General features: G+C 45.3%; 1 protein-coding gene and 1 long non-coding RNA gene across 8 annotated transcripts in view; both read right to left on the bottom strand.

The window, feature by feature from the left end:
* Nucleotides 1-7252, bottom strand: part of LRBA (LPS responsive beige-like anchor protein) — a 315739-nt gene extending 308487 nt beyond the window's left edge. For all 5 annotated transcript variants that reach the window (XM_068165720.1, XM_068165722.1, XM_068165721.1 and 2 more), the window contains exons 1-2: nucleotides 6978-7252; nucleotides 6239-6655 (exon numbers count right to left, since the gene is read on the bottom strand). In XM_068165720.1, the coding sequence (XP_068021821.1) occupies nucleotides 6239-6454 (216 nt within the window). In that variant the 5' untranslated portion in view covers nucleotides 6455-6655; nucleotides 6978-7252. The remainder of the gene's footprint in view (nucleotides 1-6238; nucleotides 6656-6977) is intronic.
* Nucleotides 7253-8809: 1557 nt separating this feature from the next.
* On the bottom strand, nucleotides 8810-25962 carry LOC137455147 (uncharacterized). 3 transcript variants are annotated; one of them, XR_010990766.1, is made up of 4 exons: nucleotides 25813-25962; nucleotides 22255-22338; nucleotides 19356-19462; nucleotides 8810-12457 (listed from the first exon to the last, which is right to left on the bottom strand). It is a non-coding gene; the product is annotated as an uncharacterized lncRNA (long non-coding RNA). The 3 variants fall into 3 exon arrangements; XR_010990765.1 differs by lacking the exon at nucleotides 22255-22338 and having other exon boundaries at nucleotides 25581-25962; XR_010990767.1 differs by lacking the exon at nucleotides 22255-22338.
* Between the last annotated feature and the right edge of the window lie 238 nt (nucleotides 25963-26200).

Genomic DNA, 26200 nt, shown 5'->3' with positions numbered 1-26200 from the left:
GTGAAAAGCTGGACATGAGACAGTGCTGTAAGCTCACAGCCCAGCCCCAGCTGTGTCCTGGGCCGATCCCCAGTAGTGTGAGCAGCAGGTGGAGGGAGGGGATTCTGACCCTCTGCTCCCCTCTGCTGAGACCCCACCCGCAGTGCTGGGTCTGAGACCCCAACACAAGGAGGACACAGAACTGGTAGAGCAGGTCCAGGTGAGGCATGAAGATTATCAGAGTGCTGGAGCACCCTTTCTCTGAAGACAGGCTGAAAGAGCTGAGGCTGTTCAGCCTGAAAAAAGAAAAGTTAGAGGAAGATCTTCCAGTGACCTTTCAGTGCTTAAAAAGACCGATCAGAAAGTGGGGGACAGAGTGTTTCATAGGGCCTGTTGCAACAGGACAAAGGGTGATCATTTGGAACTAAGAGAGGAAGATTCAGACTAGATAGAAGGAATAATTTTTTCACACTGAGGGTGGAGAGATGCCAGTCCATGTTGCCCAGAAAGGTGGTACATGCCCCAGCCTTGGAAACATTCCAGGTCAGGTTGCTTGGGGAGATGAGCAACCTCATCTAACTGCAGTTTCCCTGATGACTGCAATTGGCTTAGATGGCCTTTAGCAGTCCCTTTCAACCTAAAGCATTTTAAGATTCTATGAAACTACTTTATTACTTTCACTTGTCATCAGCATTAGTAGTTTACACATAAATAAATCCCAACTCTTTAACACACCCAGTAAGGTAATGAAAGCGTCCTGAAGACATTTGTGGTGCATTTTCCTGACGTAATACATTTGATACTATCAGCATTAGCTTTGAGAGTTTTCTACAGGATAGATGCCAAAAATAGTCTGTGACCAGGGACGAAAAAAGGGAAATTTCTACCTCATAAAATCCTTTGTATTAATGTTTCAGAACCATTCATACCAAATTAGAAATGTGTTGTATCAGCAGGTGATGCCAGCACCTCTATAAAGAGTTCACAGTGCAGAAACCATAGCAATGAAGAGGTGGCAAAAAGAGCAGAGGGCACATGAGCAGAAGGAAAACGAGTGGCAGCCCTGACATCTGCCTCAGATTGGTTCTATAAAACAAGACAAGTGGGATTCGGTAAGAAGGCTACTTTAAGAAGAGACAACAAGGAGAGCTGAACAGTAAGAATTTTTTTTAAAGTTGCATTGAACTTTGGTTGTGGTTTTAGTAAAGTCTGACAAAAAGGAGACGGGTGGCAAATCAAGTTTAAGTCATTTTAGTTTTTGCTCCTCACATCTCATTATTTTTCCACCAAAGGTACTAAAACCTAAGATTTCTTTCTCATTTGCACTTCGTCACTAGGGGATTTTTGGGAAGGACCTCCCCACAAATCATCATTCTTAAGAAGCAACAGCATGTTCTCCTCACCAGAGAGAGACAACCAAAAAAATTATCTTTGCAACACAGACTGAGGGAAAAACTCCCAAGAAACTGAATCTATAATGTAGTCAATAGAGCAATTAGAAGAGCTAAAGCTTTTTAAACCAAAATTGGCATGGGGCAAGGCATGGCATTTCTTTTGAGAAGAAAGTCTAGAGTATTTGTTGTCTCAGGTCTCAACTTTGAGACCGAGTAAATTCTGGCAAGAAGTCCCCCAAATTAATTACCCCAACCCACACAAAGACACCAGTTGTACAGTCACCTGCTCAAAACACAGCAGGGTTTTGCCAGAATATCCATTTCCCAATGCAGCACAGTTAACCCCTGCAGGCACAGTATTCATTGTGAACAAAACACTTGTCGGGCAGAGCCTTTACCTACGGAAAGCAAGATCCAGTGAGCCAAGTTTATATATAAATAAGAAGCATGCAACAACTTGGAAACAAGACAGCAGTGACATATGATACTAAACAAACCCATTTATAACACAAGCTCCGCTCAGAATTGTTATCCAGAAACTATTTTGCAGGACCTCCTGTATTTTCAGTGCAGGATGTGCAGCCTTCCTAGCAGGACTTGTTTCCTGCACCTGAAAAACTCAGACTCTTCAAGTCTTCTCTGACACTAGTGTCGCAGAAACATATACAAATAAAATGAGCTGCAGTACTAAGTCTTGCCAATTGCTGAATTATTTCTACCACTCTGTTTGAAAGTTTCCTCATTAAGTAGGAGGCCAACTTGCATTTTTCATAGTAAAACTGAAAGACAAGGTTATTTTACGTTAGCAACAGATCCCACTGTACATAATTGATTTTTTCTACCAGGAAGTTTTTTATTTCATTTTAATAAGCTAAGGGAGGAAGAGAGCAGCAGATATGATATCATGAACAGGAATTCACCTGACTTGTATACAAAGGAAATTCAAGAAGTAATTGCTGCCCAAAATCAATTTAAAAAAACAATTCCTAATCCAGGAGCAATTGACACAGGCAGTTTAGCTCACTGTCTGTCAGAAAAGTAACAGAACACATTAATACCTGAACAAAACTGTGCTTTCCAAGGTTTTCACAAATTAGGACACTTCTTCAAAGTCAATTATTTTCCTTCCTGGTTTTAAGAGGTGCTAAAATACATGAACCCACAGCCAACATACAGGCCATAAAACTAGGTCCTCAGAAAACACTGACCAAAACAAAGCAGATCAGAGTATTTCCAAGAGTAGCATTTTGAAGACAATAAAATGAGACTGCTAGGGTTTTGATGCATGCTAGAAGTGAGCTTACTACGGAGTTTGCTATACTGCTGGACAGAGAAAACATTAAAATGTTTGCAGCCTCAAGATCCTACACTATGGACTGAAGCAGCTTTTCACTCAAGGCATCAGGGCTACAGAACTGAATTTATTCGAGGAGCAGAACTGAACTTATTTAATAAGGAGCAGGTCAGTTACTTTAGATTTTCAACCTTCTGAGTCTTTCACATATAAAGCATGACCTTAAGTCTTTGATGAACATCAAAACAGCACTTTTAGCTTCTCTGGATTCTTCACCACGCACACACGAAAGTTGCCATAACCTCCATACATTGCAGCAAGGCTTAAGAGCATAATACAAAAGTAAGATGTTTGCTCAAGAAAAAAAATCGGGTCAGCTAACCTCCCTTTTTAAACAATAAACTCTCAACATTCGAGGGTGGTTATGCTTTGTAGAATAAGTATGTAAAAACATCTTCTGACACAGATTTGCCCAGTCCTCCTCCCACTCTGGTCTAAAGATGTCTCACTCGAGTGATCAAAAACTCTCACAAATACTGTACATGTCCTGCTTCCAAAGCAGAAGTGGTGAAATGGCTGATTTCTGCTAACACTGCTGAGACAGTGCAGATCTGAGTCACCAAACTGACTGAAACCCAACAGGAGGGATGTGTTTGGCTTAACCCCCAACTGCACCTGCACACGAGTAAACTGCTTCAAAAACTAGCAGGAAACAAACTTTTTCATAGAAAAATTAAAGGTTTTCTGCACGCAGGTATGGAAAAGCATGCACGCCATTGCTAACCAACACCTGACATGCCTTCAATTCTGATCACTGATCTCAGAGTAAGTAAGCAACACAACAAAGAGGTAGAACTAGCAACTGAACAGAGGCAGAATTCACTGACCGATCAGTACTGGAAAGACTTCACATTCCCATAAAGCAACGATTAAAGTGAGCTTAACAGTAGCGGGGGGAAGCCCTGAAAACAGACGTTTTCTGCAACAAAAGCCATGAGTTTGTTTGCTGGTTTGATTTTTTTAAGCATTCCATTTTTAATAAAACCACGTAACATCAAGACATCTCCTTCCAAATTAGTCACCATTTGATATGTTTTCCTGGGACTCAGAGAAACCAGGGGACTTTATATATAGATATATATATATAGATAGATAGATATTTATTCCAAAAAGTGGATTTTGTTCTCACATAACCTAGGGAAGGTGTCCTTCCTATCAAACTCCTAGCTGTTTCATGGCCGTTAATAACTCACTGCTTGTGCTCCGACAAAATAATGTGGTGCAGGTACATGAACTTTAGCCTCCCACATTGTAGCAGGTGTGCTAGAGCTGTTGGGAATCTTCTCAAGAAAGTCAGGGATGTACTTTCACTTGCTGAAAAAGTGAAAACACAGTTTCAAGTCTCCAGGGCCAAAAACTCTCCCTTACTTCTGTCCGGGAAACAAAGATCCAGGAGAATGAAGTCCACAGGTGCAACTCTCTAGATCTCTTCAATCTAAAAATCAAACTGAATTTTTCATTCCTCTCTTGTCCAAAATGGACCAGAAAAGGAATCCAGCATCAAGGAGCTTTCACATTTTTAATTAGTCTATTGAACATTTTTCTGCTGCTACCAAGAAACACACCTCCAGCACACCACCCGAAAGACCACACTCATGAACAATTTCCCCTCGCGTAAGTGTTCTAACTTCTAGACTCTGTACCAGCAGTTCCTTTTGAACCTCATGTCCCTAGATCTGAGCACTGGGTTTTGTCAAAGACAATTCTCAAGCGGACTCTAAGTCACTTAAATCACTTTCTCACACTTGAAGCCTTCATGAAATCTCTCATCTGTACTTGACTGTCACCAGTACCATAATTCCTCTGCACCGAGGCTTTCATCCAAACAATGCACAGCATTGACATTCTGTTCAGAAGGAAATACTCAAAAAATAAACATCTATCACAACCCAAAAACATTAAGCACACACAAAAGACACAGCACATGCAAAATATTAAAGCTTGCACAGGGAGGAATATGACCAACAAAATAAATTAAAGGCAAAGAGTATTTAAAAAATAGTGCTGGCTGCTGTATCAACTTTCCTCATCACCAAGCTCTGCATTGTTACATGCCCTCACTTCCTGGTTTGTCTGAAACCACAGGTTTAAAGTCAAAAGTGCTCACTAAAAGAAAGTGAGAAGAAAAAATTAGCCTTTTTAGAGATTTTGAGACCTCTGATAATAGCAGAGTATCTTTGTCAACTTTAAGACAGCTTTTCCTCCTAATGTTTGGCTGCAAACATTATCAACTAGCCTGTTTTAGAAGTGGCCCAGTAAGTTGAACAGTAGAGTGACAGGGATATACTGGAGAGAGCCCAACAGAGGCTATGAGGATGATGAAGGGACTGGAACTGATGAGGAAAGGCTTAGAGATGTGGGGCTGTGTAGCCTGGAGAGGAGAAGACTGAGGGGAATCTGATCAACATTTAAAAATACCTTAAGGGTGGGTGTCAAGAAGAAGAGGCCAGTCTCTTTTCAGTGCTGTCCTGTGATAAGCTGCAATGGACACAAACTGGAACCCAGGGAGTTCCACCTCAACATGAGGGAAAACTTTGGTGTGAGGGTGCTGGAGCCCTGAAACACACTTCCCAGAGAGGTGGTGGAGTCTTCCTTAGTGATTTTCAAAACCCAACTGAAGGTGATCCTCCTTTAGGGACTCTATGATCTCTGTGGGTCCCTTCTAACCCCTACCATTCTGTGATTCTACACCATTACTTTTGCAGCTTCAACAGGGAATGTATCCTCAATTTTCAGTGAGATTTGTTAAGTATTCAGTACAACCAGAATATACTGAAAACAAAGCAGCTGACTACCCACTCATTAATGAAAAAAAGACGTTGAAACCATGTTTTACTCTTCCCAATAAGCAACATGAAGCATTTGAATGAGCTGCCCCCTGACACCTCCACTCGCTGCAGATAACATATAAATGTTCTGCCTCCTTCCAAAGCAAACAGGAATCCAAAAGGGCCACTGACATCTTCATAGGAAAAGTTGGTTTGGCTCAAAACAATATGTGTGTTTTGATGACTGTTTATTAAATCAACATTTACCTTTCTTGGTGGATACACCTGTTGAATGTGTAAACACAAACAACACACTTCTAAACAAAGAAACAACTTCTCTGGGCCAAACAAAGAAGGATGCTGTTCAGAGCTGTTTCAAATTGCAATTTAGATATAGAGACTCCTATGTTTTATTTTTCCCAGAGAGGTTTTGGAGTCTCCTTCTGTAGACACTTTCAAGATCCATCTGGATGCATTCCTGTGTGACCTGCCCTAGGTGACCCTGCTTTTGGCAGGGGTTTGGTCTTCAACTCCAGAGGTCCCTTCCAACCCCCACCATTCTATGATTCTATGATTTCCAGTTTTTGTGAGCTGTAAGTAAAAAGAATCTGGCTCAAACCTGGAATGGTGAAAGTGTAAACAACATTAAAGAAAACTGACAGAAAAATTACTTCCAAAAAGCATTGGGTTCTGCGCAGACATGCAGTTCTTTTCTCTCATGCCCAAAAAGGTGATCAACTTACCAGATTAAATACAGTATCGACTATGTCTCTATTGGACACATCCCCAACTTCTACCAATCCTGTCAGCACAGCAAATTTCATCTTGATGCCTCGGATGGGGACTCCTGGATTCAAAGGCTGCCGTACAGTTTCCCCTTCAACAGCACTTCCTTCTTTCCCTGCTCCTCCTCCTCCATCATCACCTGTTGGCTGCACTTGTTTGTCTTCACTCGCCATGGCTCGTTCACTTCAGGTCACTACTCGACTAGCTCCGAGAAAGGGCAACGACTCGGGCTCCCTTCTGCCCTTCAGCTCCGTCTCCCGGAGGAAACTGGCGTCCGGCGAGGGAGGGAGGCAGGCGGCCGGAGTCGGTGAGGGAGCTCCGCAGCAGGAGACGTCTGGCAGCAGCTCTCTGTCCTGTGGCAGGTATTCAAAGCCCTAAAGGACAACCCCAGATACATTTCAGTTCCCCAAGCGCCAGGCGCTCTCCACTAGCCCGACAGTCCCACATGGAACCTACAGCCCCCGCGCCCCTGCCCCGCACCGGAGCGCTCATGCCGCGCCCCGGCATAGTCCCAGCTGTCCCGCCGCAAGGGGAGAGTCGCACCAGCACCACGGTCCAGGAGACGCTTAATTTCTTAAAGGGAATACGCTCCTCCTCCCCGCCCGGCCCCTTCTCTGCCGCCCCTCCGGCTCCTGCCATTGCACGGCGGGCGCGGACAGGTGCAGCGACCCGGCCGCCCAACAACTTCGCACTCACCGCTTGCTGCCGCCACAGGGGCTGGGGCTGCTCTGGCGCCCGGCTCCAGAGGGGTGGGAAGCCGCTCTTTCTGCCCCTCTGTCCAGCTGCGGAGAGCAGACTAATGCTGCTTCAGCCGTTCTTTCTCTCCTGAAAGGCACCTGAAGTTCCAGCTGCCGCCACTTCACGCCGCGGTCATAATAAGCCCCATCGCTTCCTGACGACGCCGCCGTTCCCTGCCGCCATGACAGCACTGAGCCCCGGGAGCGCTGCCGGGCGAAGAGCCGTGCGCCTGCGCGGCCCTTGACTGGGCGGGAGCCTCCGCTACCGCGCGGGGCGGGCGCCGCCGGGTTGCGCACGCCCAGGTGCGCCCAGGTGAGGACGGCGGCGCGCGGTCCTCCCCTCAGCCCCGCCCCGCTCTTCACGGGGCGGTTTCAGGCAGATTGCTCCCCTGTGGGGACTCAGCGCCTCAGGGCATCGCCTATTCTAATGCTGTTTGCCTGTAACAGCGCTCCCAACTTCACCAGCCCGCTCGGTAACTGAAGTCTGCTGTTTATGAAGCTTCTGTTGTTGTTGTTTGCTTTTGGGTGTTTTTCTGAGAATGCTTTAATTGATTGGAAAGAGTAAAAGAAACCGAACGCGAACAGCAAAAGCGGCTTGCAGGACCGAAACTAGCTCGGCGCTCACGGCCCGAGCGGTTTCCGCTCCAGCTCCTCCGCCCCGTCCAAAGCGATCCTGGGACCGCGTCCGCACCCAAACCCCCAGCCTGGGTGGGAAGGCGTCCTCCTTTCTCCTCCTTCCTTCTCCCTCCTCCCCCTCCGGGCGTTGCTCCCCGCAGGATGTAAATATAGGTCATGCGAGACACCGCTTAGGTCTGGCGAACCGAGATGGAAGGAGTGCAAGGGGAGGAAGGAAATCTGTCTTTCCTCCGGCTTAAAAGCCTGTGAAGGAAAGGCTGGCTATGTAGGGCTGGCGTCGGAGGCAGCGCGATTTACTGCAGGGCTGGCAGCTTGCCCCCGAGGTGGCGCTGAGACGGTGGTGAGGGCTCAAGGAGCTTCCCCCGGATGGCTCTGTCTTGGCAGACCCGCGGGAGAAGGCGCTTCTGACACAGGTTCACAGGGCCCACGCGGCCCCTTCAAGCCGTCTGGTGTCCCGCCCAGGCGGTGCCTTCCACCCAAGGTACCCTCCTGACCTCGGCGAAGAGTCCGCCAAAGTCAAAAGCCGGCACCCGTGCATAATCCTGGGCTAGGGCGGGCAGAGGCGCGGGGAGGCCGGCACCCCCGCCTAGTCCTGGGCTGGGGCGGACCCCTCCTGGAGGACGGGCAGAGGCGCGGACGGCTGCTCCCCGCTGCTCCCCGCTGCTCCCCGCTGCTCCCCGCTGCTCCCCGCTGCTCCCCGCTGCTCCCCGCTGCTCCCCGCTGCTCCCCGCTGCTCCCCGCTGCTCGGTCGGGCTGTTTCGGCGGGCATGGACGTTTCTAGCTGATGTCTGTAGGGGAAGCCGACGTGGCGACTCATTCCCCCTCACGCACCGCTGAGGCGGAGGACAAGGGACGGGAAAGGCTACCTGGACCCTGTGGCTGTCTCCGGGCGGGGAAGGGCGGGCGGCAGTTTCCGCGGCACCTGACGCTCTAAGTCCCCTTCAGCCCTTGTTCCTCCGTCCCGCTTTTGCTGAGACCTGCTGTGGAGGTAAACTGGTCACCCCAGTCAGATTGTATGGGAAAGCAAGCTGGATGCACGCTGCGCAAGGAGGAGAATTAAAGGTCTTAAACACGAAGTACACCCTCTGGATGCAGTAAACGTGCCAGCCATTGTGTGTACAGCTTTGCGAATTGTTAGTTAAATATCCCCTTGGCGACTAAAACTGCCGATCCCGCTTCTTGGTAGTTGTAAAGCACAAGAATTGGTGCCCTTTCAACTTCCTTGACTTGAGCTGCAAGTACACGTGTGTGTTCTGTTAGATGCATGGAACCTGTTCTTTGACTTTCTAAATGAACCTATTGGTCTGGTATTAATCAGAATATCTGATAACAAAGAATTAAGAGGGTCTGCTTCTCTGAACGCTTCATTCAAGGAGCCTGTAGCTCTGCACTTCTAACAAGACTATGTTAATAAGGGTTATAGATCCTTCTAAGGACTGCAGATCTCCTATCAGCTATTTAACAAACGGGCAAGAGGACAAGTTAGCTTTACTAACAAAGTGTCACAACAACATGAGAGTATCAAAGATTTCCAAAGGAAGGATCAGTTCGGGGGTGTGAGCATAACTGGCAGATTGGGGGATAAAGATACACACATTGTAATGCTTCGCAAGTATGCACAACATCCTGTGTGATGTAAAAAGCTGTTATTTATTTAATTATCTGGGATTAGGGAAAATGAATGAATCTTCAAAACACAGTGATTTTTACTGACTTTAAAGTCTGACTCCTGTGAAATTCTGAAGAGGCCAAGAGGTCTTTCGTCTGAGAAACAAAAACTACACCTTGATGGTGATACTGCAGTGTGTTTGGGACAGAATTGTTTTCCTGAATACCTCCCTGTCTGTCTCCACACAAGAAAGGTACAAACAAAATCAAACCTCTTTGTTTTTCTTTTTTTTTTATTGGCCATCTAAGGGATATGGAAAGTTCCTGCTAAGCATGGTAACAAAGGGTTGTTGTTATCAAATGTTAACTATTTTTATTGTATCTATTACTATTAAATAATATACCAACTTGCCTCATTTGGGAGTGTCATGCTTTGTTATGTGTTTCCATCAGTTTTCCCATAGTCTGGGGGCAAAAAATAAAAGACACTCTGAAACATGTTTCATTCTAACGCTTGTTTTTTTTCTCTTCCTGCATCATTGTCTCACTTTGTTACAGTCACCTGTAGAATGTGTGTCGAGTTGACTATTTCTTAGCTGCTTTCCTGCTTGAATTTCCAAGTCCTAAGACTAAGGTAATTTTCTTCATTTCCCCCCCTTATCTCCCTTAGTTACACACAGGCATTACTCTCCATCATTTTTCAACAGTCCTGGCTCACTGGAGAGGTCCCAGAGGACTGGAAGCTGGCCAAGGTGGTGCCCATCCACAAGAAGGGCCAGTTGGATGAGCCAGGGAATTATAGGCCTGTCAGCCTGACCTCAGTGCCAGGCAAGATCATGGAACAGGTCATCTTAAGTGCAATCACACAGCACTTACAGGATGGCCAAGGGATCAGGCCCAGCCAGAATGGATTTAGGAAGGGCAGGTCCTGCCTGACTAACCTGACCGCCTTCTATGCCCAGGTGACTGCCTGGTGGATGTGGGGCAGGCTGTGGATGGAGTCTACCTGGACCTCAGCAAGGCCTTTGACACTGTCCCCCACAGCAAACTCCTGGCCAAGCTGTCAGCCCGTGGCTTGAACAGGAGCACACTGCATTTGGTTAGGAACTGGCTGGAGGGCCGAGCCCAGAGAGTGGTGGTGAATGGTGCCACATCCAGCCAGGCACTAGTGGTGTCCCCCAGGGATCAGTGCTGGGCCCCGTGCTCTTTAACATCTTTATTGATGATCTGGATGAGGAGATTGAGTCCAGCATCAGTAAATTTGCAGATGACACCAAGATGGGGGCAGGAGTTGATCTGTTAGAGGGTAGAAGGGCTCTGCAGAGGGACCTTGCCAGGCTGGACAGATGGGCAGAGTCCAAGGGCATGAGATTTAACACATACAAGTGCTGGGTTCTACACATTGGCCACAGCAACCTCATGCAGTGCTACAGGCTGGGGTCAAAGTAGCTGGAGAGCAGCTAGGCAGAAGGGGACCTGGGGGTACTGGTTGACGGTAGGCTGAACATGAGCCTGCAGCGTGCCCAGGCAGCCAAGAAGGCCAACGGCATTCTGGCATGTATCAGGAACAGTGTGGCCAGCAGGAGCAGGGAGGTCATTCTCCCCCTGTACTCAGCACTGGTTAGGCCACACCTTGAGTCCTGTGTCCAGTTTTGGGTCCCTCCGTTTAAGCAAGATGTTGAATTGCTGGAAGGTGTCCAGAGAAGGGCAACGAGGCTGGTGAGGGGTCTGGAGCACAGCCCTGTGAGGAGAGGCTGAGGGAGCTGGGGTTGCTTAGCCGGGAGAAGGCTCAGGGGAGACCTCACTGCTCTCTACAACTCCCTGAAGGGAGGTTGTAGCCAGGTGGGGGCTGGTCTCTTCTCTCAAGCAACCAGCACCAGAACAAGAGAACACAGTCTCAAGCTGTGCCAGGGGAGGTTTAGGCTGGATGTTAGGAAGAAATTCTACACAGAGAGAGAGTGATTGCCCATTGGAATGGACTGCCCGGGGAGGTGGTGGAGTCACCATCACTGGAGGTGTTCATGAGGAGACTGGATAGGGTGCTTGGTGCCATGGTTTAGTTATTAGATGGTGTTGGATGATAGATTGGACATGAAGGTCTCGAAGGTCTCTTCCAATCTGGTCTATTCTATTCTATTCTACTAGAAAGAGATGATCTCTAATTTGAGAAGCAAACCTCTGCAGTTTCTTTCTCAGAAATGTTCAGAACTGTCATGCTGGCATGTTCAGTCCCGGGAAAGCTGCAGCAGACTTGTGTGGTCAAACCTGTGCTGGCTAATCTCAACGTTTGTATCTGAAAAGGTTCCTGATGTCAACCATTTTTATGTTTTACATTTCTCACATCTACTGCTTGAGCTTCCCTGTCTTCCTGAGCCAACTGTACTTTCCTAAAGTACTGGCTTCCCTCTTGTAGGAAAGATACAATTTTTACTTGAGCCTTTGAACTGGCCAAGTCCTCATTTTCACACATCACTTTTACCTGCCTGCTTTTAAGTATTCCCTGCCTCCACAGTCAGCATTTATCTTTGGGCCCTTCACGCTCTCCACCACCAGGCACAAGCAGAAATGAAGTAACATTTGGAATGTTGTCTGTTGGAGTATGAGTTCTATTTGTGGCCTCTCCTGTTACCTGCATAGAAAACATTTGTTGTTAATCTTCCTCTGCTTGCTTTGTTGTTTTAACATCACATTTGAACCAAAATAAATACAAGAAAATCACTGCAATCCATCTTAATGGATTTCAGATGTTTTAATCCAAAGGGCATACTCCAATAGCTATCAAATCCAGTTTGCCAGTGAGGACAGCCCTGTCACGTTGAATCCTGTCAGGTCTTCCTGTATTTTCTTACAGATAAATAAGTACTTCTGGACTTGTCTCGATTGTTAAAGGCAGTGGGGTATGCACATCAGTCAAGACCAGTAATGTTCACCAGACTGCTAGTTTTAAGGTTCCAAAGATTACTGTTTTAATTTAGTTTTCCAGTCAACATTAACTTCTCCAGGTATCTGTTCTTCACTTGTGCTGGGTTTCTGTTCAAGCAACCGTGGCAGTTGTCAAAAACCCATCACCCAAGATCTGGAGAAACAGACTACGTTAGGTAGACGTTACTTAAACTATAGCTGAGAACTGGGAGCAAACCATCTTAATCCTGTGCTCTGAGCTTCCCAAGTGTGGTTACAAGTCGAATGCTGGTTCTGCTCTCCACAGTCAAACGGCAAGAGGAGAAAAAATGGCAAGAAAGTATTCCATAAACTTTACAACCCAGGATAAAATCACAAAGCCTGGATTCAGAATGAATGTAAGCCCCTGGCATAGTTTAACCCCAGCTGCAACTCAGCCTCATGCAGTCACTTGCTTACTCCTCACCAGTGATATGCAGAGAACTGCAAGGGTAAAAGTGAGCAACTCATCGGCTGAGCTAAAGTCAGTGTAATAGGGAAAGCCAGAGCTGTGCACAAGCAAAGCAGAACACGGAAGTCCTTCCCTGCTTCCCATGGCAGCAGATGCTCAGCCATCTCCAGGACAGCCAGGCTCCATCACATGTGACAGTGGCATCACCCCAAACCTTTCCCTTTCCTCCTTCTTCCCCCAGCTTTATCTGCCAAGCATGGTGTCCTACCATCTGGAATATGCCTTTGGTCATCTCTGTCCCCTCACAGCTTCTTGTGCACCCCCAGCCTGCTTGCTGATGGGGCGGGATGAGAAGCAGAAAAAAGCCTTGACCCTGTGTCAGCTCTGCTCAGCAGGAAGAAAACATCCCTGTGTCATCAACACTTTTTCCAGCACAAATCCCAACCTCAGCCCAAAACAGCTACTGGGAAGAAAATTAACTCAACTCCAGCAAAACCAGAACAACCCCAGACTGGGAATGAACTCCATAAGATTCTATGGAAAGTAGCAGAAAAGTCTGTGAACTGGGTTTTAATAACAATACACTTTCTGCTTGAGTAACCTTCAAAGTATGACACTTCATGCTGGGTTAGAAGCACTATCAAAATCTCCTGAACCCTCCATTTAGCACTGATCAGACCCCATCTGGGATGTTGTACCCTATTCTAGACTCCCCAGTACACGGGAGACATGGGCATGCTGGAGCAGGTCCTGCAAGAGGCCATAAAGATGGTGAGGAGACTCAAACATCTGGTGTGGGAGGGGAAGCTGGGAGAGCTGGGACTGTTCAGCTGTAGGCAAGAGAAGCCTTGGGTTCTTTTTAGTGTGTGTATTAGCAGGAAGAGTGAAGTACAGCAGCCAAGGAGCAGACCCACTGCCAGCTCCATTGCATCTGTTGCATGAAGAGCAATTTTTGGCAGCTACAGTCATTAACCTGTTTAATTGCTGCAGCTAAATCAAAACAGTGCTCAGAGATCAGATCTTTAACATAAATCCCCCATTTTAGTTCATACAGGATAAGGACAGAAGTGTGCATAGTAACTTCTAACTTCCTTCTGTTTACACTAAACTGATGTGTTCAGTTTTGTTGGGGTCTAGGTGGTAGTCAGCAATGTCAGACAAAATTTTGACTGAAGTACATTTGAGCTCTGCCTTTAAGCAAAATGAGGGAAAATAATATAGCATTTTATGTTCTATAACAAAAAGCTACTTGGTTTGACAGTGATAAAGGTCTGAGAGACCAGAGAATCACAGAACGCATCGGTGTCCTGGACGAGGCATTAACAAGACGGCTAAACCTGTTTTGAGCCACTGCTCCTTTCTTCTCCCTCTCTGTTACAGGGTCCTGGTTGAGGTCGAGGAGCGTAATAGGCAGGCGCCTTTAAGGCTGCCTGGAGGGGTGTGGAAGCTGAACTCGACCCCCAAGCCTCATGTTTCAGAGAGGCAACCGCAGGTGTCAGACGCCATGAGAGAAGGCGTGTGCAGGTTACTCGCCACCTAAATATTGTGAATTGCTTGGCGGGATTTGAATGGCTGATGTGCCATCGGGCCCTTCCGTTTTCGAAAAGGGTATTGATAGGGGAAGACCTCCCATGCTTTTTGCTCGTTACACTCATAACGTTACACTCTCTCACCTCTCTCCCCCGTTCGTTAATGGCATTCAAGGCGGCGACAAGCACCCTGCTTGCTCCTATCTTCAGAGCAATTAGCCTCTTTGTTTTATCAGCATAGTGCTCGAGTTGAGCCTTCACTGCAGCAGCCTGCCCTCTCATTTCCTCTGAATTTGTGGATACTGCCCTTTGGACTGTAACTACGAACTCCAACACCTCTTCGTTCAGCAAAGGCTTTGGTAGTTAGCAGCTCGGCGGTTCGTGAGTAAAACACGCTATTTTACCTGGTTATTTCTGAGGTTTATAGCTTGTTGCCACTTAGTCATCTCCGCTGTGAACTGGACGGTGCTTCACCTGCGCCACCCGAGGCAGCAGTGCTGTTCAGTTTCGCGTGCACCGGGAGATTGCAGTTTGTTCATCTGTATTCTGAGTTCTGATTGTTCTAGACTGTTTATTAGCCTTCTACCGTGTGTAAGCAACCTGTCTTCGACCGGGCAAAGGAACCCGAATAAAATTGGCTCGGGAAAGCAATTTTTTATATTTAATAAATAATGTTAATATTTTGTCATATTTCCAGCCAATAAACTTATATAACTACAACAATCGGGTTGGAAGGGACCCTCAAAGGTCATCTTGTCCATCTTGATCTTGGGCACTGTGCGAGACCCGCCCTCAGGTTATGCCAGGGGAGGTTCATGTTGGATAGTAGGAAAGAAGTAATCTCTCTAAGGGTGGAGTCATCATCCCTTGGAGGGATTTAAAAGCCATGTAGATGTAGTGCTGAGGAACATGTTTTACTGGTGACCTGGCTGCACTGGGTTAACAGTTGAATTGAATGATCTTGAAGGTCTTTTTCACTCTAAATAATTCTGTGATTTTATGATTAAGAGATGCTTTAAAAATCCTTGGCTGGACATTAAAATCCAAGTTAAAAAAGCTCCTTATAAATACTGTTGACCTTAAATGTGAGCCCATAATACTTAATGAGAGAAATATAATCCCAGAAAACCAGACTAGCCTTGCCTGAAGAGGAAGCTTTCCTTTGATTTGGTGTGAGAGCTTTTAAAACATAGGTCAGTTCATTTTTATAATGCAGAATTTGACTCTTTATAACATGTTCTCTAAAATATATGGTGAATTAGACTCATTTCTGTTCAGAGGTGTAACCAGTATTTCTTGTCATTTGTCTGCAGCATGTGTTTGTGACTAGTGGATTGCTGCTAACAGTGGTTTGACAAGCATTGAATGAATAAATTAATGCTTAATGAGTCTCAGCCAGGTGGCACTAGAAAATGCATTCCTATTCTCTAAGGAAATCACACTGGTACTGAGTTGAAGAAGTGTTTTAGCTCCTTTGGCCTCAGGTTGTGCCAAAGGAAGTTTACGTTGGATACTAGAAAGAATTTCTTCACTGAAAGGCTTCTCAGACATTGGAAGAGGCTGCCCAGGGAGGTGGTGAAATCCCCATCCCTGGAGATATTAAGAGTCATGCAGATGTAGTGCTTAGGGACATGGTTTAGTCAAGGACTTGCCAGTGTTAGGCCAATGATCGGATTCAACGATCTCAAAGGTCTTTTCCACTCTGGGCAGTTCTGTGTTTCTGTGTTTTCTTTGGTTCCTTCAGCTTAGAAAGGATCTATAAAACATCAGTGTAACCCCTCACAGCATTCAAGCTACAACAGGAAATCTCTCATCTCTACCAAAGGAAATAGGAAATTTTAGCACAGTAAATTCTGAATACTTATGAAACCACCTCATTGTGTGCTATTTTTTATGAGCACTCCTTACTTTTCCTTTTGAGTCAAACACCCATATTCTGTTAGCCTTTTAGCCACTCCCTCATTTGTACTAGAAGATGTCATTATGCTTGTGGAAGTCCTCTCAAGAGTTGAGTTTCTGGCATCTCTGTAAGACAGGCTGACTTTGTTTCCTGCTTTGGGCAAAACGAAGGTGTACGACCTGGGCATGCAGAAAGCAGCATGAATTATTTTTTTCACTAAGGTTCTGTTCATCAAAACCCCACTTTAAATATCAAACTCATCAGGTCAGGAGACTATGTACTTGCAGAGTGTGCTGGAGGGAGGTGGCCTCCAGCCTGCAATTCCCTGTCTGGCTGCACACAAAGATTTCTGTGAGCTTGGGCAGTACCCACCCACCTCACACTCTGCTTGCACTGCAGTTATTTCTCATGTCATTTAGCCTCAAACTCTTCAGACAAAATGAAGTTTGAGATTTAAAAGTCGAGAGATGAATGCAAAGAGTCCAAAAGAAGCAAAATACCCAGAAATAGCTCCATGTTAGAGTGTTGAGAGGGATTATGAGGGGTTTTCTGTGTAAAACTCTAGATTGATCTCAGAGGATGTTTTGAAATCCCTAACAAATCACTTCTCACAGAGGCTGGATTAAGATCTGTGGAATAACTGCAGTTTAGGGCCTGTGCTGCACCACACAAACAAGTGACAGCAAGTAACCAGCCCTTGAAATAACATTGTTAGTGTGATTATGGAACAGCTTGCTGTTGGTATACTTTAGTCTTTCAGCTCTGCTGTACAGTGACAGCTAAAGATTAGAGATGCTCCTGGCATGAACAAGCAGGCTATATAATCTCCCTCTGGCTTTTAGTACTTCTCTGTATCACAACACTGAAGTAAAAACAGTAAGAAGAGCACAGCCAAGCCTGATGATTTCAGCTAAGGAAATGTTTCCCAGGGATTGTGCAGCAACTTGTGGCTACACAGAAAGAAAAAAGGGTGTGGGATGTCTCTGAGAATACAGGTGTATTTGTTTTTCTTCTTTTTAGACATTTTGGAGGCTGTATTAATTTTGGCTGACATGAAAATTTGGTATTACAATTACTAATTAGCTTGTGGTTTTATCTGTCACCTTTTTAATTATTAATTATTAGATCATTTTCAGTGTGGCTGCCCCTGAAGACATCCCTGTGTAGGATTCAGAGGGCGGAGGCAGTGTTGGAGGGAGAAAGTTCCACAGGGCTGAGAGAAAATGTCATAGGGCTGTGTGTAGGAAGATGAGCAGGAAGAGGAAGAGATGATGTCTATGGTTTGGAAGGAAGAGGAGGGACTGTATCTAAACAGTGAGGTGAAATAAACAGAGAATACAACAGCAAGAAGTGAAATGAACAAGGACTAAGGGAGTGTTTTAACAGAAACAGAATAAATGGCAAGGAGGTGCAGAGGGAGGGAAGGAATCGCTGCTTTGGAAATTAATGTTTTAGAAATTTCATTTTACATGACAAATTTTTAATGTTTTACAAATTTCCATTCCACTTATAAACTAGCGATTCTGGTTTAGGATGAAAACAGAAAGATCCAGAAGGTTGCAGCATTTCCCAGGCTCTTCCAGACTCGTTTCATTAGAACATTACAACAGCTGTGGCCAAGGAGCATTTCTTTATGTATTCACTTACTTGAAAAAATCACAATAACTAAGGGATTGTCTGAATGATTAGCGGTGATATTTGCATATCAAGGCACTCCCACTGTCTACTTTGTGAGGCAGCTGGGTGGTAGAAGACAGTAACTTACTGTTAAGCATCAGGCAGCATGGAAGTCAGTGTCACCTGCAGATAAAATCTTTTACATAATCCTTTCTCTATTATCCCCACTACATTTATGAAACCGGAGCCCCACCACTGATCCAATTACTCCAGTTAGCACCAAATGAAAGCAACAACAACTACAAAACAATCATATCTCCACCTCAAAACGCTGCTAGCATTCATCTGACTCTGGGCAAAAGAGGAGCTCCAGGAAAAAAAAAATCTGGAATCTGGCAGCGGGAGCTGGCTGTGGAATTAAGAGACAGTAAAAATGTTGACTGAAATTCACTGTGCAAAGGTATCTGCAAGCAATTTCCACGGTGTTTTGTCCATCCTAGTTTGGTAATGCTTGCCCCGATGGTGATACACTGGTGAATGTTGGCACTGGTATTAGAGCAATGAGGCTGCTGGCGATGCCAGGTGGGAACACACAGCTAGCCAGAGCTGTTACCCGGGGGAGTACTTGCTGTGACCTCAATTTCCTTTATCATAATAAAAGGTAAGTTGTGTGACAAATTCACTGAGTTGTAGAGTGGCTTAAATATCATAAAATCATAGAATTGTTTCTGTCAGAAAAGCCCTTTAAGCTCACATCCAGTTCAACCATTCTCTAACTCTACCAAGGCTGGTGCTAAACCATGTCCCTCAGCACCACATCTCTGCCTCTTTCAAACACCTGCAGGGTGTTTGCCACCTCCCTGGGCAGTCTTTAAGAACCCTTCCAGGGAAGAAGCTGCTTCTCATATCCAGCCTAAACCTTCCCTGTGGTGACTAGAGGCCATTTCTTCTCATCCTGTCACTTGTTCCTAGGTAGAGGAGACCAACCCCCAGCTCACTCCTGCCTCATTTTAGGGAGTTGTAGAGAGCAATGAGGTCTCCCTTCAGCCTCCTCTTCTCCAGACTAAACACCCCCAGGTCCCTCAGCTACTCCTCACCAGCCCTGTTCTCCAGACCCTTCCCCATCTTTGTTGCTCATCTCTGGACCCACTCCAGCACCTCAATGTCCTTCTTGTAGTGAGGGCTCCCAGCTTTGAGGGTGTGACCTCACCAGTGCTGAATACAGGAGCTAAAGTAGATATGATCTACTGTCCCTCCAAACTGTTGATCATAATGTTACTAATAAAAGATAGACCTCTGTATCTCCACAGCTGCCAGTCACCTAACCAGCTAATTAAGAGATAAGATTACGTGTTTCTCCTAATGAGGATAAGCCACAGTTCACCTAGTGAATCCCTGTGTAGACATCTAGAGAATCCTCCTCAGATTAACACTGTCTCTGTGATCCACTGCCAGATACCTTCTGTCTGAGGGAACGTGAACAATCTAGGCTAGTCCACATGTTACACTTCAACGATTCTGAGTTTAAACCATGTCTAAGGTGGATTTTTTTTCAAGTACAGCTGATATTACACTAGACCAACATTTTTATTTTTCTGAATTAAAACTCTTGCCTTTTTTAAATTCTAATTTTTTAAATCACTCTGTCAATCTCACCACTAATGGGTTCCCTTTATCACAGAAGACCTAGCTTACCTCTTTGTGTTTCCAGTCCTTTGTTATATTCTCCTGAGCTTGCAAATCCGCAGACGCTTTTCTCCACTTGCAGGCCCGTGCAGGGAGCTCAGGATGCTTATGAGGATCTGAAATGAAAAAACAAAAATAAAAAAATCATTTTCTATTTTAGTTTACTTAGTGTATTTAGCATAATGACAACATCCACCCAGTTAAAAGTTCCATTTCCCTGGAAATTGCTTTTTATTTTGAGTGAACCACTGCTAATCAAAAATGTATGAGCAATGCTTTCATAAGGGGAAACAAAAAGAAACAGTCAAACAGTCTCATAAGTTAAAGAAAGTAAAAAACGGCGAGTGAACAGCTTTCTGTTCTAACGTGGCCTTCTGTCATTTATAAAGACATCACCCCATTAACCTGTCACATGAGCTCCATTCTTTTTTCAGAGTTGGTTAAGTAAGTTTATGAGGAGATGTAGATGTTCTCTTGATTAAATCTGTTGTAAAACAGCTGCCCTGGTGTTCTGCTTTGTGTGCATTTGCACGTGTAGCAGTAATTACAAGAACATACCACTACTGTAAATTCCATGCTTGTCATCTTACAGTACATGACATTTTCATTTCCTCCTGGTGAAAATGAAATATGATCTTTACTGGTCAAGCAAGAATGATCAATTAGAATTTATTATTATGAATGTTTGTCCTAACATGCTCCAAGTCAGGTTTCCTCCAAAGCAGCTGAATTTATCGTGTGGAAAAAAGGGGGTTGCTGTGTTGCTGTACGACCTTCACCCATTCCCTCTCCAGCTTGGTTATTCCTTAAAATTCTAGAATCATTTTGGTTGGATAAGACCTCTGAGAACATGGAATCAGAATCACAGAATGCTTTGGGTTGGAAGGGACCTTAAAGATCATCCAGTTCCAACCCCACTGCTATGGGCAGGGACACTTCCCACCAGCCAGGTTGCTCAAGGCCTCATCCAGCCTGGTCTTGAACACCTCCAGGGAGGAGGCATCCACAGCCTCCCTGGGCAACCTGTTCCAGTGTCTCACCATCCTCACTGTCAAGAATTTCTTTTTAACATCTAAGATTGAGTCCAACCATCAACTCAACATCACCATGGCCATTATCCATGTCCCAGAGTGAAAATAAACAAACTGGGAAATCCTTGTGCAAAACCCAACACATAGGGAAGAATCACTGAGTTAAAGTTTAAAGTGGAGAGCCAAAATAACTGCATCTCTTCAGCACTTTCTGAAGCTTGTCTCTGACCCTGCCTCCCTTGCATTTTGCTGTTTTCACAGGGACCAGAGCTTGGTTCTCTTGAAAGTCAATGAAGCTCTGCAGAAGTCAGGGTCAGGTAAGTGGGGGATATTTAGGGATATGAAGAATTCTTTGTAAAGACCTTTCAATGGTGATGGAAAACACATTTATTTCTAGAGGAGTATTGACTAATTGCTTTGAGAACCAAATCCTTTACACTGTAGGTGAAATCTCCCCTCCAGAAACTTTCCTCTCCACACAAACCCACAGTAAAGAGAGGAGGAGAGAGAATTCTATACCCTGTGTGGAGGGAGAGGGGGGTGAAAAAAGAGCAAGCAGCTGGAAATCTGTTGTGATACAGCATATGCTAGAAAGCAGTTGACAACCTTTGGAGTGCTCCATTTGGAAGGTGGAAGGGGATCTGCTCTACTCTCACTGAAATGCTATGGAGGGGACTGGGCAGTATTAAAGCTCAAGGAGTAGACAGCACATCTCCTGGTAGGTCTTAGAGTATTAGAAAGGCAAAGGCAGCATAAAAATATTCAGGCAATAAATAACTTTCAGTAAGCTTGTTTCAAGCAGAGACAGAACAGAGAATTTCTTTCTGAATCTGGCCACCCACTTTTTCCCCTTTCCCAGTTCATAAACACATATAATAAAGCCACGGACTCAAGTGGCAAATGTTTGATACCCTTTTTGCCTCCTGGAAGGAAACTGACACTGAAAAACAAGGATTGTGCTGATACTGGTTCCTGCCTTACAATTATGTTTTTTTCCTCTGAAGTGAAAGGGTCTTGCAGTAGCAGTAGAAGAGAGTTAGAAGCAGCAGCTGAACACTCAACTTCAGGTCATGAGGCAGCTAGCAGATAGGATCTCAAAAGGGTTCTCTAAAGGGCAAAGAGCCACAGCGACTCAGTCAGTCTTTGAGGCCAGCCTCTGAAAGCAGGAGAGTCCATTCTGAATGGCAGGAGAATGGCTGTACAGAGCTGGCAAACAGACTGGCTGAGCAGGAAACTCCTGAGTTCAAAAGTGGAGTTGGGCTGTGCAGTAGAAACAGAAGTGGCATGGGTATGCAGGGATGGAGCTGCATGTTACACGCTTGTGACCGTTTGACGCTTAGGTGTTTCCCAGAGAGACCGTGGAATCCTCAGCCCTGAACATTTAAACAATTTGAATGCACAAGAGCCCAAAGCAACCTGACTGGACTTTGAAACTAGACCTGCTTTGAGCAGAAAGCTGAAGCAGATAACCTCCTGAGGTCCTTTCCAACCTAAATTACTCAATAACTCTATATTCCGGCTGGAATGATCCTATCTGGCTGGAAAGCTGCCTGGCAAAGAATGATCTTAGGGTGTTGGCTGACAGCCAGCCGAACATGAGCCAGCATGTGCCCAGGAGGCCATGGAGGCCAACAGCATCCTGGCTTGGATCAGGATTACTGTGACCAGCAGGACCAGGGAAGTGATTGTTCTCCCTGTACTCAGCACTTGAGTACTGCATTCAATCTGGGGCCCTCACTACAAGAAAGAGCATGTCCAGAGGAGGGCAATGAAGCCGGTGAAGATGATTTGGTCCTGTGCTACTTCAGACACCTGGTGGTCTGATGATGGTGATTTACAACCCTTTCTGTGAGCAAATAGATTAGTTTTCTACTCACTAAATTCACTGGAGTAGCCATCCATGATCCTCGAGATGAAACATGGTAATCTTCAAATCATGATTTAGAGTGAAATATTTAGTCCTTGAAGGGGAAAAAAAATCACAGACATATCTTCATTCAACTGTGGCATCTGATCTTTCCTATTTTTAACATCTGTGCCTGATAAAACCGATGAGTGGGGCAAGAGACATTCAGCCACATACCTTTCAAGCCACATTCTCTTTATTTGAAGAGGGTGATGGATAAAATGCATGAGGCAAGTCACATTTTTCTGCCAACTACAGCACAGTGGAAATCTTCCTGCTTAATAAAGTGTTAACCAAGTCATACTTTTGCAGAATAATTGTGTGACTCCACCACCAAGAGACTGGGGGGAAAAAACAAAGCTCCGTGGTATCTCAGTAATTTTGGCCTAAGGTATGCTGAGTTTGCAAGGGAAAAGGTGGGAATATTTGGTTTGGGAATTTTTCCTCTCCTAATTTCTAGTCCCCTAAACTCTTTATTTGTGCTTTTTTACATCTAATGCATCTTTAGCTGGAGTAAATTCTCAGAGTAAATTGCATGATTAGCTATAACAGAGTTGTCAGGAGAGGCAGAGAGACTTCAACCTGCATCACAGGCAAATTTGGTAGGAAATAACTGATAAAGAAACTGCTCAGTCACCTCACAGGGGCACTTCCACAAAATAACCTTTAAGAGAAGAATCAGAGCTTTATGAAAAGCATAATAATGAGCTAAAACATGATCAGATAAAAAGAGCTTAGTCAAACACTGAAACAGGCTGCCAAGGGAGGTGGTGGAGTCACGTTCAAGAAACCTATGGCCACGGCACTTCGGGACATGGTTTACTGGCCATGGTGGCATTTGGGTTGATGGTTAGACTGGATGATCTTGAAGGACTTTTCCAACCTTAATGATTCTATGAATGATATCCCAGTTTCAGAAAAACTCAGTACAGATATAAAATTACCAATGTTATGGATATATTTCAGACTCTTCTATAAAACTCCAGGAAAAAAAAAAAAAAGAAAGAAGCACACAGATAAATAAAATATTACAATAACTATTTGTTTAGGGAAAACAAGCCAACAAACCAAGCCAAAGCAGAAAAACACACCAACAAACCAACCAAACAAACAAATAAAACCCCGCAAAAGCAGACAAACAAAAACCCACACCAGAACCAAACCAAAACAGAACAACCACAAAGTAGATAAAATAGATTTTTTTTGCGATGCAGATACTTCACACAGGAGTGTCCTAAGCCAGGGGAGTCGGAATAATCCACTGAAGTGTAATCTAAAGGGGCAGAAGGTTGTAGAGTGCAGACACTATCTGTTCCCCTCTTCAGATAAAACTGTTTTGTTTGCATAAGTAAAAAACTGAGAGGCAGCACGTGACATCTGTAGGGAGCAGCGGTCAGATTTAATTGTACTTGTGCAAAGAGATCCTGTTTTTTGTCTAAACACCTTTCTGCTCTTTAAACACTTCCAGAGTAGCGTGATTGTTTTGGGGCCAGGCAGATATGGCCCCTTGGCACCTTCCTACCCTGCCCACTCCCTACTGCTGGGGCAAGGGAAAGCTGTAGCAAAAGGCTGTGACTACAGGAGGTGAGTGGGGCTGGGGAGTGACCTGTGCTGGCAGCAGGTTTTTGGTTGTAATTGATGTGTTTTGTCATAATGTTTTGCTACAGTGGGATTCAGACTATTCAAGGTATTTTTAATTAACAGAGACCTGTAGAAGGAAATAGAACATGGAGGTTCTCCTGTGAGCCTGGGGTATGAGGTAAATACTGCCAGTGGGGCAGCAGATTGCTTGCACCTAGACTTACTCTGTGGTGTAAATACCTAGAGAGAACTAAAGACCATAAACTCGAAGCAAAATTAAAAGCAGAACATTAAATAAGCTGTAGTGGTGCTATCAAAATCCATAGAAATGAAAAGGGAATAAACACAGAATGAACACTGCCAGTCAAAGCACTCAGCCTCTGATTTGTTCTGCTTAAATTACATCTCAGCTGTTGACTAATGTTACTCCAAATGAAATTTGGGGTTGATTAATCTGCTCCTTAATAGCTGCTTGGTGTAGGCAAAATCGAGGAGTTCTACAAAACAAGCCTAAATATTTTTTCCTAAATCAGAAGTGAATCTGCCATGGAAGCAGGCCATCAGGGCCTAGTGCTGTTCAAAGATTCAGAGCTGGGTTTGCTTTTAGCTACACAAGTTATTTCTGTAGATTTACCTTGTCTCTAAGAATTTGCTAAAGTAGAAGTGCAAAAGAAGTTGTAGGAGTTATTTGAGGAGAGGGGAGTTTAAAACAGAGACTGTTTTGCCTCACTCGTAAGGTAAAAGCCACAGGAAATTTGGGGATAGTCTATATTCTGTATGCTTTCCGACAGCTAAAATGAAAGAATGCCTTTTGACATCTAGAAAGCACAATTTTCTTAAATTAGATACTAAGTAAAATGCTGAGAATTCCTTCCCCAGATGTGAGTATATAAATAAGACTGAACAAAACGCCAAGTGTCATATCCTGAATGACGCCTGATCCCCACTCTGTTTGCTCTCTGGGGCTGATCAGGTGTCCTGCACATTGTCTGTGCTGCATGTAGATCTCTTCTCCCTCGTAACAAGTGAGAGGAGGAAGGGAGATGGCCTCAAGTTGCACCAGGGGAGGTTTAGATCGTACGTTAGAAGAACGTCATTGTCATCTCAAACTGGCTCCATCCACCGTGGGGACAGCTCCTGGTGTATCCCCACACAAGCCACCCCTGCAGCAACACCACTACCACAATCTTGAGACATAAAGCCCACAGAGAAATACAGAAAGGAAATTCAAAAAGTGAGAGGATATAAGAGGCATAGGCAAGAATTAAAAAATAGGGAAATTGAACCACAAAAAGGGAGAGGGTGAAGGAAAATTCACAAAGTGACAGATGAGGAGACATAACGCAAGGAATTAATCAAACAATCATGAATTGTAGCTTTCAGTGGGTTTGCAGCATGTCCCAGTGGCACACATCACTGTCATGACTAGAACAAGAGGCATCTGAGCTGAGGGATCAATGCAAAGACTGATTCTGTGTTAGAAATAATCAGTGTGAGAGCTATGGGCTGGTGGGAACCGAATGACACAAAACAATCTTGTAGAACACCACCTCAGTGCCAGAGGATGTTCAGTTTCACCAGGTGTTAGTGAACAGAGACTAAAAGCCTGCTGAGATGCCTCTGCTTTCAAAAGCACCTCTAGATACCAAAGGCAGGGAGCTCCATGAAGGACATTTTGAAGCATGACTCATTGATAACAAAAGGTCTGGTGCTGACCTCTGAAGCTACTCTCCAAGGACGGTTCCATGGAACCATGCCTGCCATGGCTCTGACCAGCAGCACGTGCAGCTGGCATCCACTGTGTTCTTCCCCATTTGCAAGACGTGTTGGCACCAGTTTGTGCCAGGAGCTCAGTGGGAGTGTGGCCTTGCTGCAGTTTCCTCTACAGACCACAGGTCGAGGCTGTTAGAAGGTCAAAATCTCATCCTGCTGAGCCACACACTGTTACCTGGACACTTCAGACAAGGGTCCAGCAGGAACTGTCCTGTAGAGGGGGTGTGGGTTTCCAAGGGTATTTACAGCCCTTTGTGACAAGAAATAACGGCCATCTCCATCGCGTCCTTTTGGCACGGCACGGTTCCGCCGCGGCCGGCGAAGAAGTACCGAGACGCCCCACGCCGCGCAGGAGCGGCCGGAAAGGGCTAAGCGGAACGCGGTTGGGTGGGTGTGGCCAAGAGGAGGCGGGCTCTCCCCCTGCGCAGCCCCCTCCGGGAAGTGTAGTTTTGAGCCGTGGAACAGTAGGCTTTAGTGCCTGGGATGCGGACTACATTTCCCATAGAGCATCGCGCGGGGCCCGCCGCCAGCGCCCTGCCAGCCTTCTGCCCGCGCAGGCGCCC

The sequence above is a fragment of the Melanerpes formicivorus genome, unplaced genomic scaffold (assembly GCF_026170545.1).
Source record: "Melanerpes formicivorus ecotype bairdi unplaced genomic scaffold, bMelFor1.0.p_v2 SCAF_92, whole genome shotgun sequence".
Classification (NCBI taxonomy): domain Eukaryota; kingdom Metazoa; phylum Chordata; class Aves; order Piciformes; family Picidae; genus Melanerpes; species Melanerpes formicivorus.
The sequence above is the reverse complement of the archived record's forward strand: the minus strand, read 5'-3'. Positions and strand labels throughout refer to the sequence as shown.